Source organism: Mytilus galloprovincialis, chromosome 14 (assembly GCF_965363235.1).
Source record: "Mytilus galloprovincialis chromosome 14, xbMytGall1.hap1.1, whole genome shotgun sequence".
Classification (NCBI taxonomy): Eukaryota; Metazoa; Mollusca; class Bivalvia; order Mytilida; family Mytilidae; genus Mytilus; species Mytilus galloprovincialis.
Window position 1 is genome coordinate 14,878,047 of NC_134851.1, and position 14,145 is coordinate 14,892,191.

The window sequence follows — 14,145 nt, forward strand, 5'->3', positions numbered from 1 at the left end:
ATCTAATTAAAAACCGATCTCTCATGCTCCCGTTTTCTGATATGTCGCGTGGGAGGACATATCAGAAAACGGGAGCATGAGAGATCGGTTTTTAATTAGATTGGTGTTATTTATATAATGTTGCACGGCAACATTATTCTTATTTATTTAAATGACTTAAAGTTTGTTAATAATTGTTTTTGTAATTAATATATTATAATAGAATCTTTCCATCCATTGTTTGCGCTGCCTTATTCCATTCTTTGGCTTTTGAACAAGATATACTTTTGCCCTTTTAGCACAGGATTTTATATAAAAAAAAGTTGCCTTTTGTTATTGTGAGTATATTTATTGAAATCTGATTTACGCTTCGGATATTCTATTTATTGGTGTCTATCAAATATTATGGCGCTTCGAAACATTAATTACCTACCCTTTTGTTTTACTGATGTGTGAGGCACTTTTTCAGCAACAGTTGGAGACTCATAACCGTTTCCGTCATTGGGTGATGGACGTTTATAAAAATATTTGCACACGTCCATCAGTTTACTTTCATTTGATCCTGGAAAATATTAATACGCTGCATCATGTGTGGTGCCAGTTTTTTTCCTCAAAATTTGATTCAAAATTGAAATTTAAGGAAGTACATACTTTTTTTTAGTTAGGCAGCAACCATTTGATTTTCTGGGGGGGGGGGGGGCTATGGTTTTTTTTGGAAAAAAAAGTTTGTTTCCAGTTTTTGGAGAAAAAAATAATTTGTTTTTGATTCTGAGAAAAAAAAATTGTTTGTTTCACCCTCAGCTGCCACTATATGTAATGCTAAAATTGAAAGAAAAAAATTGTTTTCGACTTGTCGCGAAAAAAATAGATTGTTTTTCGCCGCAGGCGAAAAAAAAAATTTGTCCAGAAAAAAAAAACCATAGCCCCCCCCAGAAAATCAAATGGTTGCTGCCTTACATAGAATATGTTAATATAAAGGATACTACAGATACAGTTAAGTCGGCCTCATATCTTGACTTACATCTAGAAATTGACAATGAGGGTCGGTTGAAAACAAAACTTTACGACAAAAGAGATGATTTCAGCTTTCCAATTGTGAACTTTCCATTTATAAGTAGCAACATTCCAGCAGCACCTGCATACGGGGTATATATCTCCCAATTGATACGATATTCCCGTGCTTGCATTTCCTATCATGATTTTCTTGATAGAGGGTTGCTGCTCACAAGAAAGCTATTAAACCAAGAGTTCCAAAAAGTTGAAATCATCCCTTCGTAAATTTTACGGACGCCATCACGAGTCGGTTGACCGTTATGGAATAACCGTTTCACAAATGATATCGGATATGTTGCTTACGTCATAACTACTATCCCCTTCCCTTTCATGAATGTGACCTACCGAATTAGACTATTTACCGGATTTGTTATCACATAATCAACACGACGGGTGCCACATGTGAAGCAGAATCTGCTTACCCCTCCGGAGCACATGAGATCATCCCTAGTTTTTGGTGGGGTTCGGGTTGTTTATTCTTTAGTTTTCTATGTTGTGTCATGTGTACTATTGTTTTTCTGTTTGTCTTTTTCATTTTTAGCCATGGCGTTGTCAGTTTGTTTTAGATTTACGAGTTTCACTGTCCCTTTGGTATATTTCGTCTCTCTTTTTTAAATTATAAAAAAGAAAATCATTAAAATCTAGGCTAAATTTTTCACTTTTAAGCAGATTATTTTGGCAAAAATTAAAATCAAACAATTGATATTATTTTCTATTCAAAAGTAAAATAAAAAAATACTGAACTATGAAAATTCAAAACGGAAAGTCTTTAAAATCAAATGGCGAGATCAAAAACTCAAACACACCAAACGAATCGATAACAACTGTCATATTCCTGACAGGCATTTTCTTTTGTAGAAAATGGTGGATTGAACCAGTTTTTATAGCTAGCGAAACCTCTCACTTGTATAACAGTCGCATTAAATTTCATTATATTGATAAAGATGTTTGAGTTGTAAAAAGACACAATAGTCGTGTTACATGTATTAACTTACTTTGTCCATAAATTTTATAACAAATTCCTGCTACTAAAACAAGGACTAAAAATCCAACTATACTGAATGCCACCGTCAACTGATTGGTGGTCTGGTTATCTTGTTGTGACGTCACGACAACTGATGCCGCCATTGCGTCCTTGTCAGAAACTGTGTGTTCTCCTATCGCCACCTCTGTAGTAATAGCTGAATTTTTGTGTTTTGTTGTCAGCGACAATGGCGAAGTAGTTGTTGATGTTTTGGGTTTAGTAGCAAGTGGCAGTGCAGGCGAAGGAATCGGAGCACTTGGGGTGTTATCTACATTAAACAAATAGAAAACATTATTATTGATCAAGCAATTTTGTTTTAACAACAATATATAAAGAAAAATAATGATTATCAGAAGATTACAAACTGAAAATATATTGTCTTTCTTCTGTTTACAAGAAAAAACAATATTAGAAAGGTTCGTAAAGAGCGTTTTGTATACAAAAGACTTTTTATTGATGCTCGTTCCAAAAGAGATGAAGGCCAACTAAAGTACAAAAAAATTGAAAAGCATTTATCCAAAATTGCAAAAGATTTACAAAATACGTTTAGTATTACAGACAATTAGGCTGAAAACTAAGAATAGAAAATCCTGGACAGAAAATAAAGAATAGAGAATAATGGTCTAAAATATTATTCAATACAGAACTGAAGAGCCTTTGTCGAGACTCTAACACATCGTTGTCAATATAATGGAACTTGATGCGACTGTCATACAAGTGAGAGGTTAAGCTAGCTATAAGTCCTACATTAGAAAATGCCTGCACCAAGTCAGGAATATGACAGTTGTTGTCCATACGTTTGATGTGTGTTATCATTTGGTTTTGTCATTTGATTAGGGACTTTCCGTTTTGATTTTTTCTCGTAGTTCGGTATTTTTGTAATTTTATATTTTGCTTACTTACCAACTGGGATCTCTATCACACGTGTCAGTGTTTTCAAGCAGGACACACAGACAGAGAAACTATTTTTACATTTACACTCAGAAAAACTTTTTGCTTTGTCGTCGAATGGTTGTACCTAGATGAAAAAAAACAATGTTCAAAAGAAACACACACATTTAAATAAATATCGAGATTAAAACAGAGCAAGTTAAAATTTAGATATACTTTACTGTCAAATTATATACAGATATGTTACATAAGGCCAGGGACCATTTTACAAACTTAGTTAAATAGTCCCAGATAAGACCAAATAAAATAGTATGTGTGGTTCCATTCACATATAAAAAAGTTAGGGTATGTAGTATAAAAAAGAAGATGTTGTATGATTGTCAAACAGACAAATCTCCACAATAGACCAAAATAACACAGAAATTAACAACTATAGGTAGGTTTTTATTTTATTCTGTGCTTTTTTTTGCATTGAGTCTACGGGAGCAACATTCTGATTTTAACAGTGCTTAAAGAGTAGACTATTATTAAGACCAAAAAGTAGGTTAGATATTAGGTAACTATTACCATACATATATTTTCATTTGGCCTACTGAGCATGATATATAGCAATAAAAAAAAACAGCCCCAAAACTAAGGGAAAACATCGGATTCCCTCGAAAGTTTAAAAAAACAACTGTTCCTATTGTCCTCAGTTATAATGCATTTTTTATAAGGACATTCAGTTTTGTACTTCTTTGGAGGTTAATGATCAGAGAAGACGTATTCCCCATTTCCATTCTCAATATTAGTTCAGTGAAAATGGACGTTATACTAAACTCCAAAACATATAGATTAACTATACTTATTAATAGTCATACAAGGCTAACAAAGTCAGTACAGAGGCTCCTGACTGGGGACAGGCGCAAAAATGCGGCGGGGTTGAACATGTTTTGTCAGGTCTCAAACCTCCTCTATAACTCCAGCCAATGTATAAAAAGCAAACGAACAGCAATACGCTCAGAATATTTTGTTTAGAATAAAACAGTACTGTACATGAAGGAGGCTCTTTGTTGGGCGTCCTTCATATTAGTATTCTATGTTTTTTGTTTTATAAAACTAAGGAGGTGTGGTAAGATTGACAATGAGACAACTATCCACCAAAGTTTAAATGAAGTGGTTGTAAGCAATTGTCTTTGTATTGTTTTTTTTTTTTGTTCTTTATATGTTTTGTCTAGACTAGTGTTCTGTTTTCCTTATATTTTGCACCCAATTTTTTCCCGTTTTCTTTTTTGCAGGATCTTTTTTTTTATCTTTATTTGTATACGTCATTTTGTCGTTTTTTTGTCATTTTTTTCAGTGGAATAAGGCCAATAATTTCTTTTCTGTAAACCTACTTTGACCCATAATGCTCTATTCTGTAAACTCCTATCTATGTTTTTGAGTCGTACGCTATATTTATAATTGATACTTACACCAACCCTGTAACGACCAGGTTCGATGTCATGGAAAGACATTTCTGTCTGAAAATTAATTTAAAAGGAATAAACATCTTTGAAATATCATCTTTGGGAGTTGATACATTTGTAAGTAAAGATCGAAAACACTATTGACCAAAAACTTCTGTCCTGTTATTTTTGAAATAATCTTCAATAAATCAGGGAAACAAAACTTCTTTTGAAATTAAATCGTATTAACTAGGTTTTCTAGCTAATTTTGAAAGACTAGTATCATGCTTATAAATAAGAAGTTGTGGTGTAATTGCAATGAAACCACTCTTCATCAGAATCGCACTGTAGAAAAAAGTTAAAAATTATAAGTCAAAGTAAGAACTTCAACATGGATCCTTGGCTCACATATGCATCTAACAGCAAGCTATAAAGGGATCCAACATGATTTTTGGGTTTGATCACTCTTGAATATATCTCAGACGCACACAATTTTAAAAGTTTATTTAATATTCGTTAGTTTTTGAAAATCATACACTATTTTGAATTGTTAGAAATCCTTATACACATGGATCGTAACAGGAGTTTCCAATAGCACAGATGTGTACTGTAATAATTTTTTATTACTTAATCTTATTAATAAGTATCAAAACTAGTTGTTCTTTCCTTCCAGCAATTGCAACATGTATCGATAAATTTATTTCTATTCCGTTATATTTGGAATTTCCCTATTCTATTTCTATCTTTAGACTTGTGGTACAAATTTGGCTAGTATGTAAATCAGAAGTGGTCTGATGTTACTGTTGTTTTCTGCACGAATATTTCGAGGGCGGTAGTACGGGTGGGGTTTTTATAGGCATATATAAGTCCTGATTACGTTTGATTATTATCGATGTGCTCGAGTAACTTTGATAGACGAAGTTAACGTTAAGCTCTGCATAAAATGTCCGAGGAAGGCTCCGACCATTATGAACGCCGTGCTACTGCTCAACATGCTGAAAATAGTAACGAAACAGAGTTAAGTACGGACGGGGCTATTTCGCTTTTCACTTCAGCTTTGAACAATGCTTTAGAGAAGCAAAAACATTCCTTGATTAATCATTTTGAAGCTCGTTTAGGAAAAAGTGTTAAAGCAACCGGTGTCGATCAACCAGAATTTGTATTCCATAGTGAGGGAATTAAAGTGCAACATTCGTTTAATACCGAGCGTCTGGAGAGGCTTGCTGCCGTTGAAAGTTGTATAAAGCTTGGAAACGCTTCCGAAGTTAGTGAAATCATTTCCCAGGAAAGGGAAATCATCCGTAAGCGTAACAAAATTCTAAAGATAGTCGACAAGCATGGATGGGACACGGTTAAAGAATACTTGGATAGTCCGTTGGCCGACAATAAAGAAGATGCTAGTGATTTGCGTGCTGCTATTTCCAGGGCTTCTCGTAAAAGAAGTTCCAAGCCGTACAGTAAACCAGAATCTTCCAATAGTGGTTCCGGAAAAGGAGAATTCAATTCTAGGAGTTTTTTTCGTGGCCTTGGTCAAGTCAGTGATACCGAGTTCTCCAAAGCAGGCAAGTCAGAAAGTTACAAGTGTTTCTATTGTAACCAGCCCGGGCACTTTGCAAGGAACTGCACCGAAAAAAGGATTCCTACAGCGACAGTTGGTGCAACAAAGTTCCAGGAACAGAACACAGGAAAGCCCCAGTAACAAAACAGATACAGACATAGATGAAGTTGAGTATTGTTTTCAATTTGTTAACAAGTATGAGAAAAAATCTTGTCTAAATCTTATAAATGTGAAAGGAAATTTAAGAAAACATGCATTGTTTTGGAAAAATGTACTTAACGCTAATGATTTTATAATGAATGTTATTAATTTTGGTTATAGAATTCCTTTTCTGAGTGAACCACCGACTATTTTTCTAAGTAATAATAGATCCGCGTTAAAACACTCAGAATTTGTGGAAAATTCTATTGAAGAACTTTTAACTAAAGAATGTATAAAAGAAGTAAATCGACCATTTGTCGTTAATCCACTTACTGTGTCGGTAAATAGTACGGGTAAAGAAAGATTAGTCTTAGATTTGAGACATGTTAATAAATTTGTCGAGAAACAAAAAGTTAAATTTGAAGGGGTTAAATAAGCTATGACATTTGTAAATTTTAGCGGTTTTGGGTTTAAATTTGATTTAAAGTCTGGTTATCACCATATAGAAATTCACCCTGATCACCAAAAATATTTAGGATTTTCTTGGCAATATGGTGATACAGTGCGTTATTTTACTTTTTCGGTTTTGCCTTTTGGACTTTCATCAGCTGGTCATATATTTACCAAGACAGTACGTGTGTTAGATAAATACTGGAGATCTTTAGGATTTCCCTTGGTGGTTTATTTAGATGATGGTATGGGTACAGCAGAAAATTTTGATACATGTTTTGAATTATCGAAAACAGTAAAAAATGATTTACTGCTTTCCGGTTTTATTGCTAATACAGAAAAGAGTGTCTGGGAACCAGTACACAATATTGATTGGTTAGGTTTTGTTTGGAACTTTAAAGATTGTACTTTAGAAATATCGCTTAAAAAATTATTTGCTTTAAAGCTGGTAATATCGAGCGTAGTAGATGGCAAAACTATTTTGACTTATAGATGTATTGCTAAAATATGTGGAAAAATCATTTCTATGATTCCTGCTCTTGGTAACGTTTGTCAAATGATGACGAAGCATAATGCATATGCTAGTCTGTTGTAGATCTGCATGGGACGATGTCATCCGGTCCGTGTAACACTTATCAATTCAAAGTTTTAAAAAGTTTTAAAATTTTTGATTTTTGGAATTTTTATCAAAGTTTCAAAATATCAAAATTCCAAATTGTGTAAAAGTTTTGAAATTTTGAAATTTTAACCAAATAATTAAAATATTAAAATTCTAAATATCGTTTATAAATTTGATAGTTTAGAAATTTGATCAAACTTTTAAAATACTAAACCTAATGTGCAATTTTGATTATTTCACTTTTTGAAAGTTTGATTTTTTAGATTTTTGATTAAAATATCAAAAAGAGAAAAGGGGCGAAAAGAGGGGTACCCTGAACACGACCATGGTTCAGTGATGGTGCAGTGATGGTTCAGTGATAATATACGTCATACTAACTTAACTACGAAATATAACAATGAACTAAAATTAAAATCATACAAAACTTATAGGACCAAAGGCTCCTGAATTGGGACAGGCGCACAAACGCGGCGGGGTAAACATGTTTCGTGCGATCACAACCCTTCCCCTATACATCTAGTAAATGTAAAAAAAACAAACCCACAGCAATACACACAGTTAAACGCACTTTTAAATAAATCCAAGTCCCATGTCAGAAAAGGAAACAAAAGAAACTAATCAAAATGACAATGATAATAAATTAACAAAGTACTACTATATATAAAGCTAGCAGTTACTGACAAATGCCAGCTCCAGACCTCAATTAAGCTAATCAAAAGATAATAACTTCATCATATGAATAACAGGCTCCCTGTTGGATTTATTGCTTATCTGTTCATAAACACTTGTCACTGGCAACCAAAAATTGATAATTTAAAATAGGTTGTTCCTAAACATTTGACAATTTTAAGTTATTTATAAACAAGATATTAAATAAATTTATATGATACATGCAAGAGAGAACTTATAAATAATTTACAAAAAACAGCTTGTGTTTATCTTTTAAAACAAAAACGTTGTGCATTTCTGTCGGGAGGAAAAATATGTCCACAAATCAGAATTTCGATTTCAAAGATCCAGTGAAATTTCGACCTCGTTTTACTCAAATAGTAGCACATGAAGGTATACTTTTTATTAAATATTTAATTTAAGCAGGTAACAGTAGCTTATATATCTTAAAGGGAAGAAATTCTCACCGTCAGAAAAAAAACTGTTTGGCTATATCTATGTTCATGGATATGCTCTTAAAAATGCACAAGTAACAAATACGGAACAATGATATCCCTTCATACAAAAAAAAATCATTTCCTTTTATTTTTTATTTGAAAACAGTGGTTGGTCCTTTAGGGCCCCTAATGAATATATTATGGTAAATGCGTATATTTTGTACAAGCATCAGTCCAAACGTTGTCTAAGGGTGCAACCATTTAACTTAAAAATTGGGAATATGGTTGTTTTGTCGAAGTGAAGAAAAAAAAATAAGTTTTTCATCGCTATTAATCAAATTATTTGGTTCAGAAGTTATAAATACTATAAGGCATGCGGGAAATCTGGATTCAGAATTTTTTTTTGTCCTCTGCTTGCACAGATTTTGTTTTCTCCAGCAAATTGGAGATCAGAATATTTTTATGTACCTGTATTAAAGCCCCTCATGGAAGTATCCAAGTAAAAAAAAAGTGTCACTTTAGTGACTATATTTATATATCGGATTCCCAAAAATATAACTATTTATCACTGCATGATATAAACTTTTTAAAATGATTTTCAATTTCCAAACGCCGACACATACAAATTGATAGATGGGCGATTAATGTACAGCGGCAACTATTACATAAATATGAAGGCTGAAAATAATGTTTATGTTATACGTTTATGATATGAATGTATACAGCGTTTGCAAAACCAGAACAATTAGTTGGATGTTAACGACTTTATTTGGCCATTTTAACTTATTTTGATTCGAGCGTCACTGATAAGTGTTTTGTAGACGAAACGCGCGTCTGGCGCAACTTCATATTTTACATTCTAGTATCTATCTATGGTGACTTTATGTAGATACCTTATAGCAGTATCCTGGCTCCAAGCTACTAATATTGGTCTTATTCTGAACTTCAGCGTAAAAAAATATCAAAAACCTCCCACATTTCAGACAAGCACAACGTTCATTGCGACACCATGAATTCAGTATTCCTGCTGTACCAATACTTAGACCTGAAATCGTTGATACAAGCCGCAAGGCAATATGTGATCGTCATGCATTCGATAAAAAATAATGAATACAAAACGTTAGAATTTACGACCGAAACGCTTTTCTGGATCTATCTTCTTCAGGAACGCTCAAAGCTGAATATTTAAGACCAACAATTTATAAAGAACAGAAATAGTTGATTAAAACGTTAAAGACGATCGTTCAAAATGTACATGGAATGATATATTCATCTGCCGACGTGATTGCAGAAAGTAAGAAGTCGTAAAGCATAACAGAAAAATTTGAAATCAAATGAGATAATACAATGTGTATTGAGACATTTTATTGCTTAAAGTTCAGTAGAATATATATATACATCTTCTTTTTATATACTCAACCTTACCATACTATTTGACCTACTGCGAGTTGGTTATTTTTACTGTTACTCTTAAAATATGGGTGCTGGGAAAACTAGCAAGTAAAATGGTCAGTATCAGAGCCGTGCGTTTAAAATGAATTCTCTTCTTTTGGGAAATATTTATTTTGTCATCCAATTTTTCACCTGTTACAACTGCCTGTCTGTGGTTTTATATTTTACATTAACTTTTAAGTATCAGTATGTCTTCATTTCATTTTGTTTCGTTTCGTTCCGCTTTTATTTCGTTTTACAGTTTACAAGTACCCCTCTTTTCGCCCCTTTTCTCTTTTTGATATTTTAATCAAAAATCTAAAAAATCAAACTTTCAAAAAGTGAAATAATCAAAATTGCACATTGGGTTTAGTATTTTAAAAGTTTGATCAAATTTCTAAACTATCAAATTTATAAACGATATTTAGAATTTTAATATTTTAATTATTTGGTTAAAATTTCAAAATTTCAAAACTTTTACACAATTTGGAATTTTGATATTTTGAAACTTTGATAAAAATTCCAAAAATCAAAAATTTTAAAACTTTTTAAAACTTTGAATTGATAAGTGTTCCACGGACCTCATCCCTATAAATGACAACATTTTGAAGGAACTAAAATTTTGGTATTTTGAATGCGAGTCATTATCTTTCCAACGCATTGTACCTATAAATAGAATACCACAGCGTGTAATTTTCACTGACGCTAGTCAGTATGCCGGAGCAGGGTTTATAATGAATGATAACAAAATTGTACATTTTATGTTTGATGGTCATGAAAGAAGCAAAAGTTCTACATGGAGAGAATTGAAAACTGTAGAAAAGAATATTTCTTCTTTCAAATCTGATTTAACAGGAAAATTTGTTTAAAAAAAACTTTATACAGATAACCAAAATGTAGTACAGATTGTTAAAAAGGGTAGCATGAAAGTAGAATTACAAGACATTGCTTTAAGCTTATTTCATATTTGTTTGTCACATAATATTTTCTTGGATGTTGAATGGATACCTAGAGATAAAAATACTTATGCAGATTATCTGAGCAAAATTTTTGATTATGACGATTGGGGTGTTTCCTATCAAATTTTTATATATTTTGATAAATTATGGGGACCATTCACATGTGATCGTTTTGCAGATTCGAAAAACAAAAAAGTAGACTATTTTAACTCTAGATATTATTCACCGGATACTTCCGGGGTTGATGCTTTCGCATATGATTGGTCTGCTCATAATAACTGGTTAGTTCCACCAGTTTGTTTAGTTAGCAAGTGTTTAAATCACATGCGATTATGTAAAGCTAAAGGCACTTTAGTTGTACCTAAATGGCCATCAGCCTTATTTTGGCCTATTTTAGTGAATAGGTTTTCAGACAGATTTAAATCTTTTGTTATAGACTTTAGAGAGTATGTAAAACCTATGAACTTTTTTACAAAAGGTTCACAAGAAAAGAGTATATTTGCACAGAGACCTTTTAACAGTAATGTATATGTTTTGTTGTTGGATTTCTCGAAGTATTGAGATTTATGCATTGAATGTTGTATACAGACTGTAGTTGATTTAGTTTTCTGCGATGGTTATTTGCCGCAGTTATCAGATATGAGACTATATTCGAAAGAACGTTAAATTTAACATATTAATTGTTTATGAATACAGTGAGGGTTAATGCCACTGTATATATATAAGTATATGACTTTTTTAAATACTGTGAGGTTGAATGCCACAGTAAGTGTGCGAGGAAAATGCCGCATTCATTTGTTTGCGAGGAAAATGCCGCACTCATTTGTTTGCGAGGGAAATGCCGCATTATTTTGTTTGCGAGGGAAATGCCGCACTGGGTTGTTTGCGAGGGAAATGCCGCATTCATTTATAGTAGTAATGTTAATTATATTTACTTTGTTTATAGTTATTACTTGGTATTCATTATTATATTTATTTTACAGATCAATGGAAACAATTTGAGTGTTATGCCAATGATTCAAGATTTGCCAGTATCATACGAGATTTACCCTCTTTTGTCGAATCGTCTAGATCAAATTCTACAATTAAGAAATACAAGTGCTATTTTAAAAAGTTTGAAAAATGGTGTGTTTCATGTTCACTTGAGTGTTTACCAGCGACAACTACTACGATTTCTATGTATATAGGTGGAATCATTCAACAGGGATCCAGTGTTGCGATTTTAGATGCAAGTTTTTATTCAATAAAATGGTTTCATGACTTTAATTTCAAACATAATCCTTGTTCAGACAAATTCCTTGGTCTTATTTATGAAGGAGGAAGGAGATTGCTAAGTAAACATATAAACAAAAAAGAACCTATTACGCCAGATATATTAAGGAAAATTGTTTTGAAGTTCGGAGATCATAATAATCTCAAAAAATTGCGTGTAGTAGTATTATTTCTGTTAGGATTTTCTGGATTTTTGAGGTATAGTGAATTGGCTAACATTAAGATGAATAATATTGAGTTTCAAGTCAGTCATGTTAAAATTTGCATTGATAAAAGCAAAACTGATTTATACAGAAGGGGTAATTCTGTTGTTATAGCTGCAACAGGTACAGATTTATGTCCATTGTCCTATAACAGAGCGAGAGAAATTTTGTTAGAGAGTTTATCAGATATTGGTTTGGATAAGTTTAAGTTTGGGCTTCATAGTTTGAGAAGTGGTGGCGCTTCTACGGGGGCTAATAGAGGAGTCTCTGATAGGTTACTTAAAGTCCACGGTAGATGGGCTTCTGATAAAGCCAAAGATGGGTATATTAAAGACAATTTAAAATCTCAAATGGCTGTTTCCTTGAATCTTGGCATATAGTTCTCAAATTATTTATTCCTTTGTTTTATCGAAGTTACTGCGAGCAAACAAACCTAAATTATGACTTGTCTCTTATTTAGCCATGTATTTAGTATAGAAATGTTTTAAATTCGGACGAATTCATGAGGGAGAATTTAACTTATGATAAAATAAAGATAAATAATATAGATTCAATGCTAAACAAGAATGTGTCTATAGTACACGGATGGCCCAATCGCAATATCATTTGCTATGTGCAATGGACCGTGAAATTGGGATCAAAACTCTAATTTTGCGTTAATATTAGAAAGATCATATCATAGGGAAAATGTGTATCAAGTTTCAAGTTGATTGGACTTCAACATGATCAAAAATACCTTGACCAAAATCTTCAACCTGAAGCGGGATGGACGAACAAACAGAGGGACGGACGCACGTACAGACCAGAAAACATAATGCCCATAAATGGGGCATACAAATAATTTAATTGTCAAATATCTTACCAGGTTTGTTCCCATAGATGATACTGTGTGTCTGTCTTCCAGAGATGTGCCTTCTTTTGATACAATTCTCGACAATGTTATGTTATACCAGTAGAATTGTAATTCTGCTGGAGCTGGTACAAACCGGAAGTCAATAAATCTGTCTTTCTGGTTGACATAGAAAGCAATTGTCGTTCTCCATTGATATGAAAACTGTAATTCTATTAAAAATAAAGCACTTATTATAGATATGAGTTAGAAGAAGAGTTCATTTGAAGATTGGATCTTTGTTGAATGCATTAATAGCGCAAATAAAATCGACTTCTTCTTCGACAATAAGCTAATCAAAGTTAAATTAAAGCAAAGTAATGGCGATCTTCGTATCACTTTTTCGTATCACAATCCGCACAGTGTGGCACACAAAAAATATATTCATGCAAGAAATAGATAACAAGCCACAAACATAATAGAATTGTATTTTCGTCTATTTTTAGTAACAATTGTGTTGAACCAAAACCATTCGACTCACTGCGCGGTTTAACAACTTGTGAAAATAGTATATCGCTGGATATCAACGCTTCTTTTTTTTTTAATTTGAATAGTATGATAAACTCGCCGAAGATTCATATTGAAATTATATAACTCGAGTTGATATCAAGCGATATCCCATTCTCACTCGTTATGAAACCTATAAATTTCACGAACAAAGGCGAGGTACAAAAATGTAGATCAGACAGTTATTACAATGAAAAATGTACCAGAGCACAAAAAATGTAAAACAGATAACCAAAGATGGAACAAGACGAATCCCACAATCCCACAAAACCGGAAATGTTCTGAGTTTCAGAAAGGAATCGATTACTACAGTTGTGTTACAATTATCACTTGGATGGTTCAATGTAGAGTAAATATGTTCCACTGATAGGATTTGTTTTAGTATCTTTATCATGCTATCGAAATCGTTGTAATACAATAAGTGTGATTTTGATATAAAAAAATCATACTATTAATCTTGAAAATAAATAAATAAGTAGGATCAGTAATCAAGATGACAATCATACCAATCGGTCGTTAAAATACAGATACCTACATGGCCAAAGGAAAATAAACAAACAAACAAAAAATAAGCAAACAAACAACAGACCCCAAATTTAAAGACCTAAAGATAATTGGCGAATCAAGAGAGGATAA

General features: G+C 32.6%; 1 protein-coding gene across 1 annotated transcript in view; it reads right to left on the reverse strand.

The window, feature by feature from the left end:
• The window catches only part of LOC143059653 (uncharacterized), a 31,151-nt gene that overhangs the window by 2,452 nt on the left and 14,554 nt on the right, over positions 1-14,145 (reverse strand). Inside the window, exons 6-10 of the mRNA XM_076233180.1 lie at positions 12,976-13,175; positions 4,402-4,449; positions 2,960-3,074; positions 2,028-2,324; positions 413-541 (exon numbers count right to left, since the gene is read on the reverse strand). Coding sequence (XP_076089295.1) covers positions 413-541; positions 2,028-2,324; positions 2,960-3,074; positions 4,402-4,449; positions 12,976-13,175 — 789 coding nt within the window. The remainder of the gene's footprint in view (positions 1-412; positions 542-2,027; positions 2,325-2,959; positions 3,075-4,401; positions 4,450-12,975; positions 13,176-14,145) is intronic.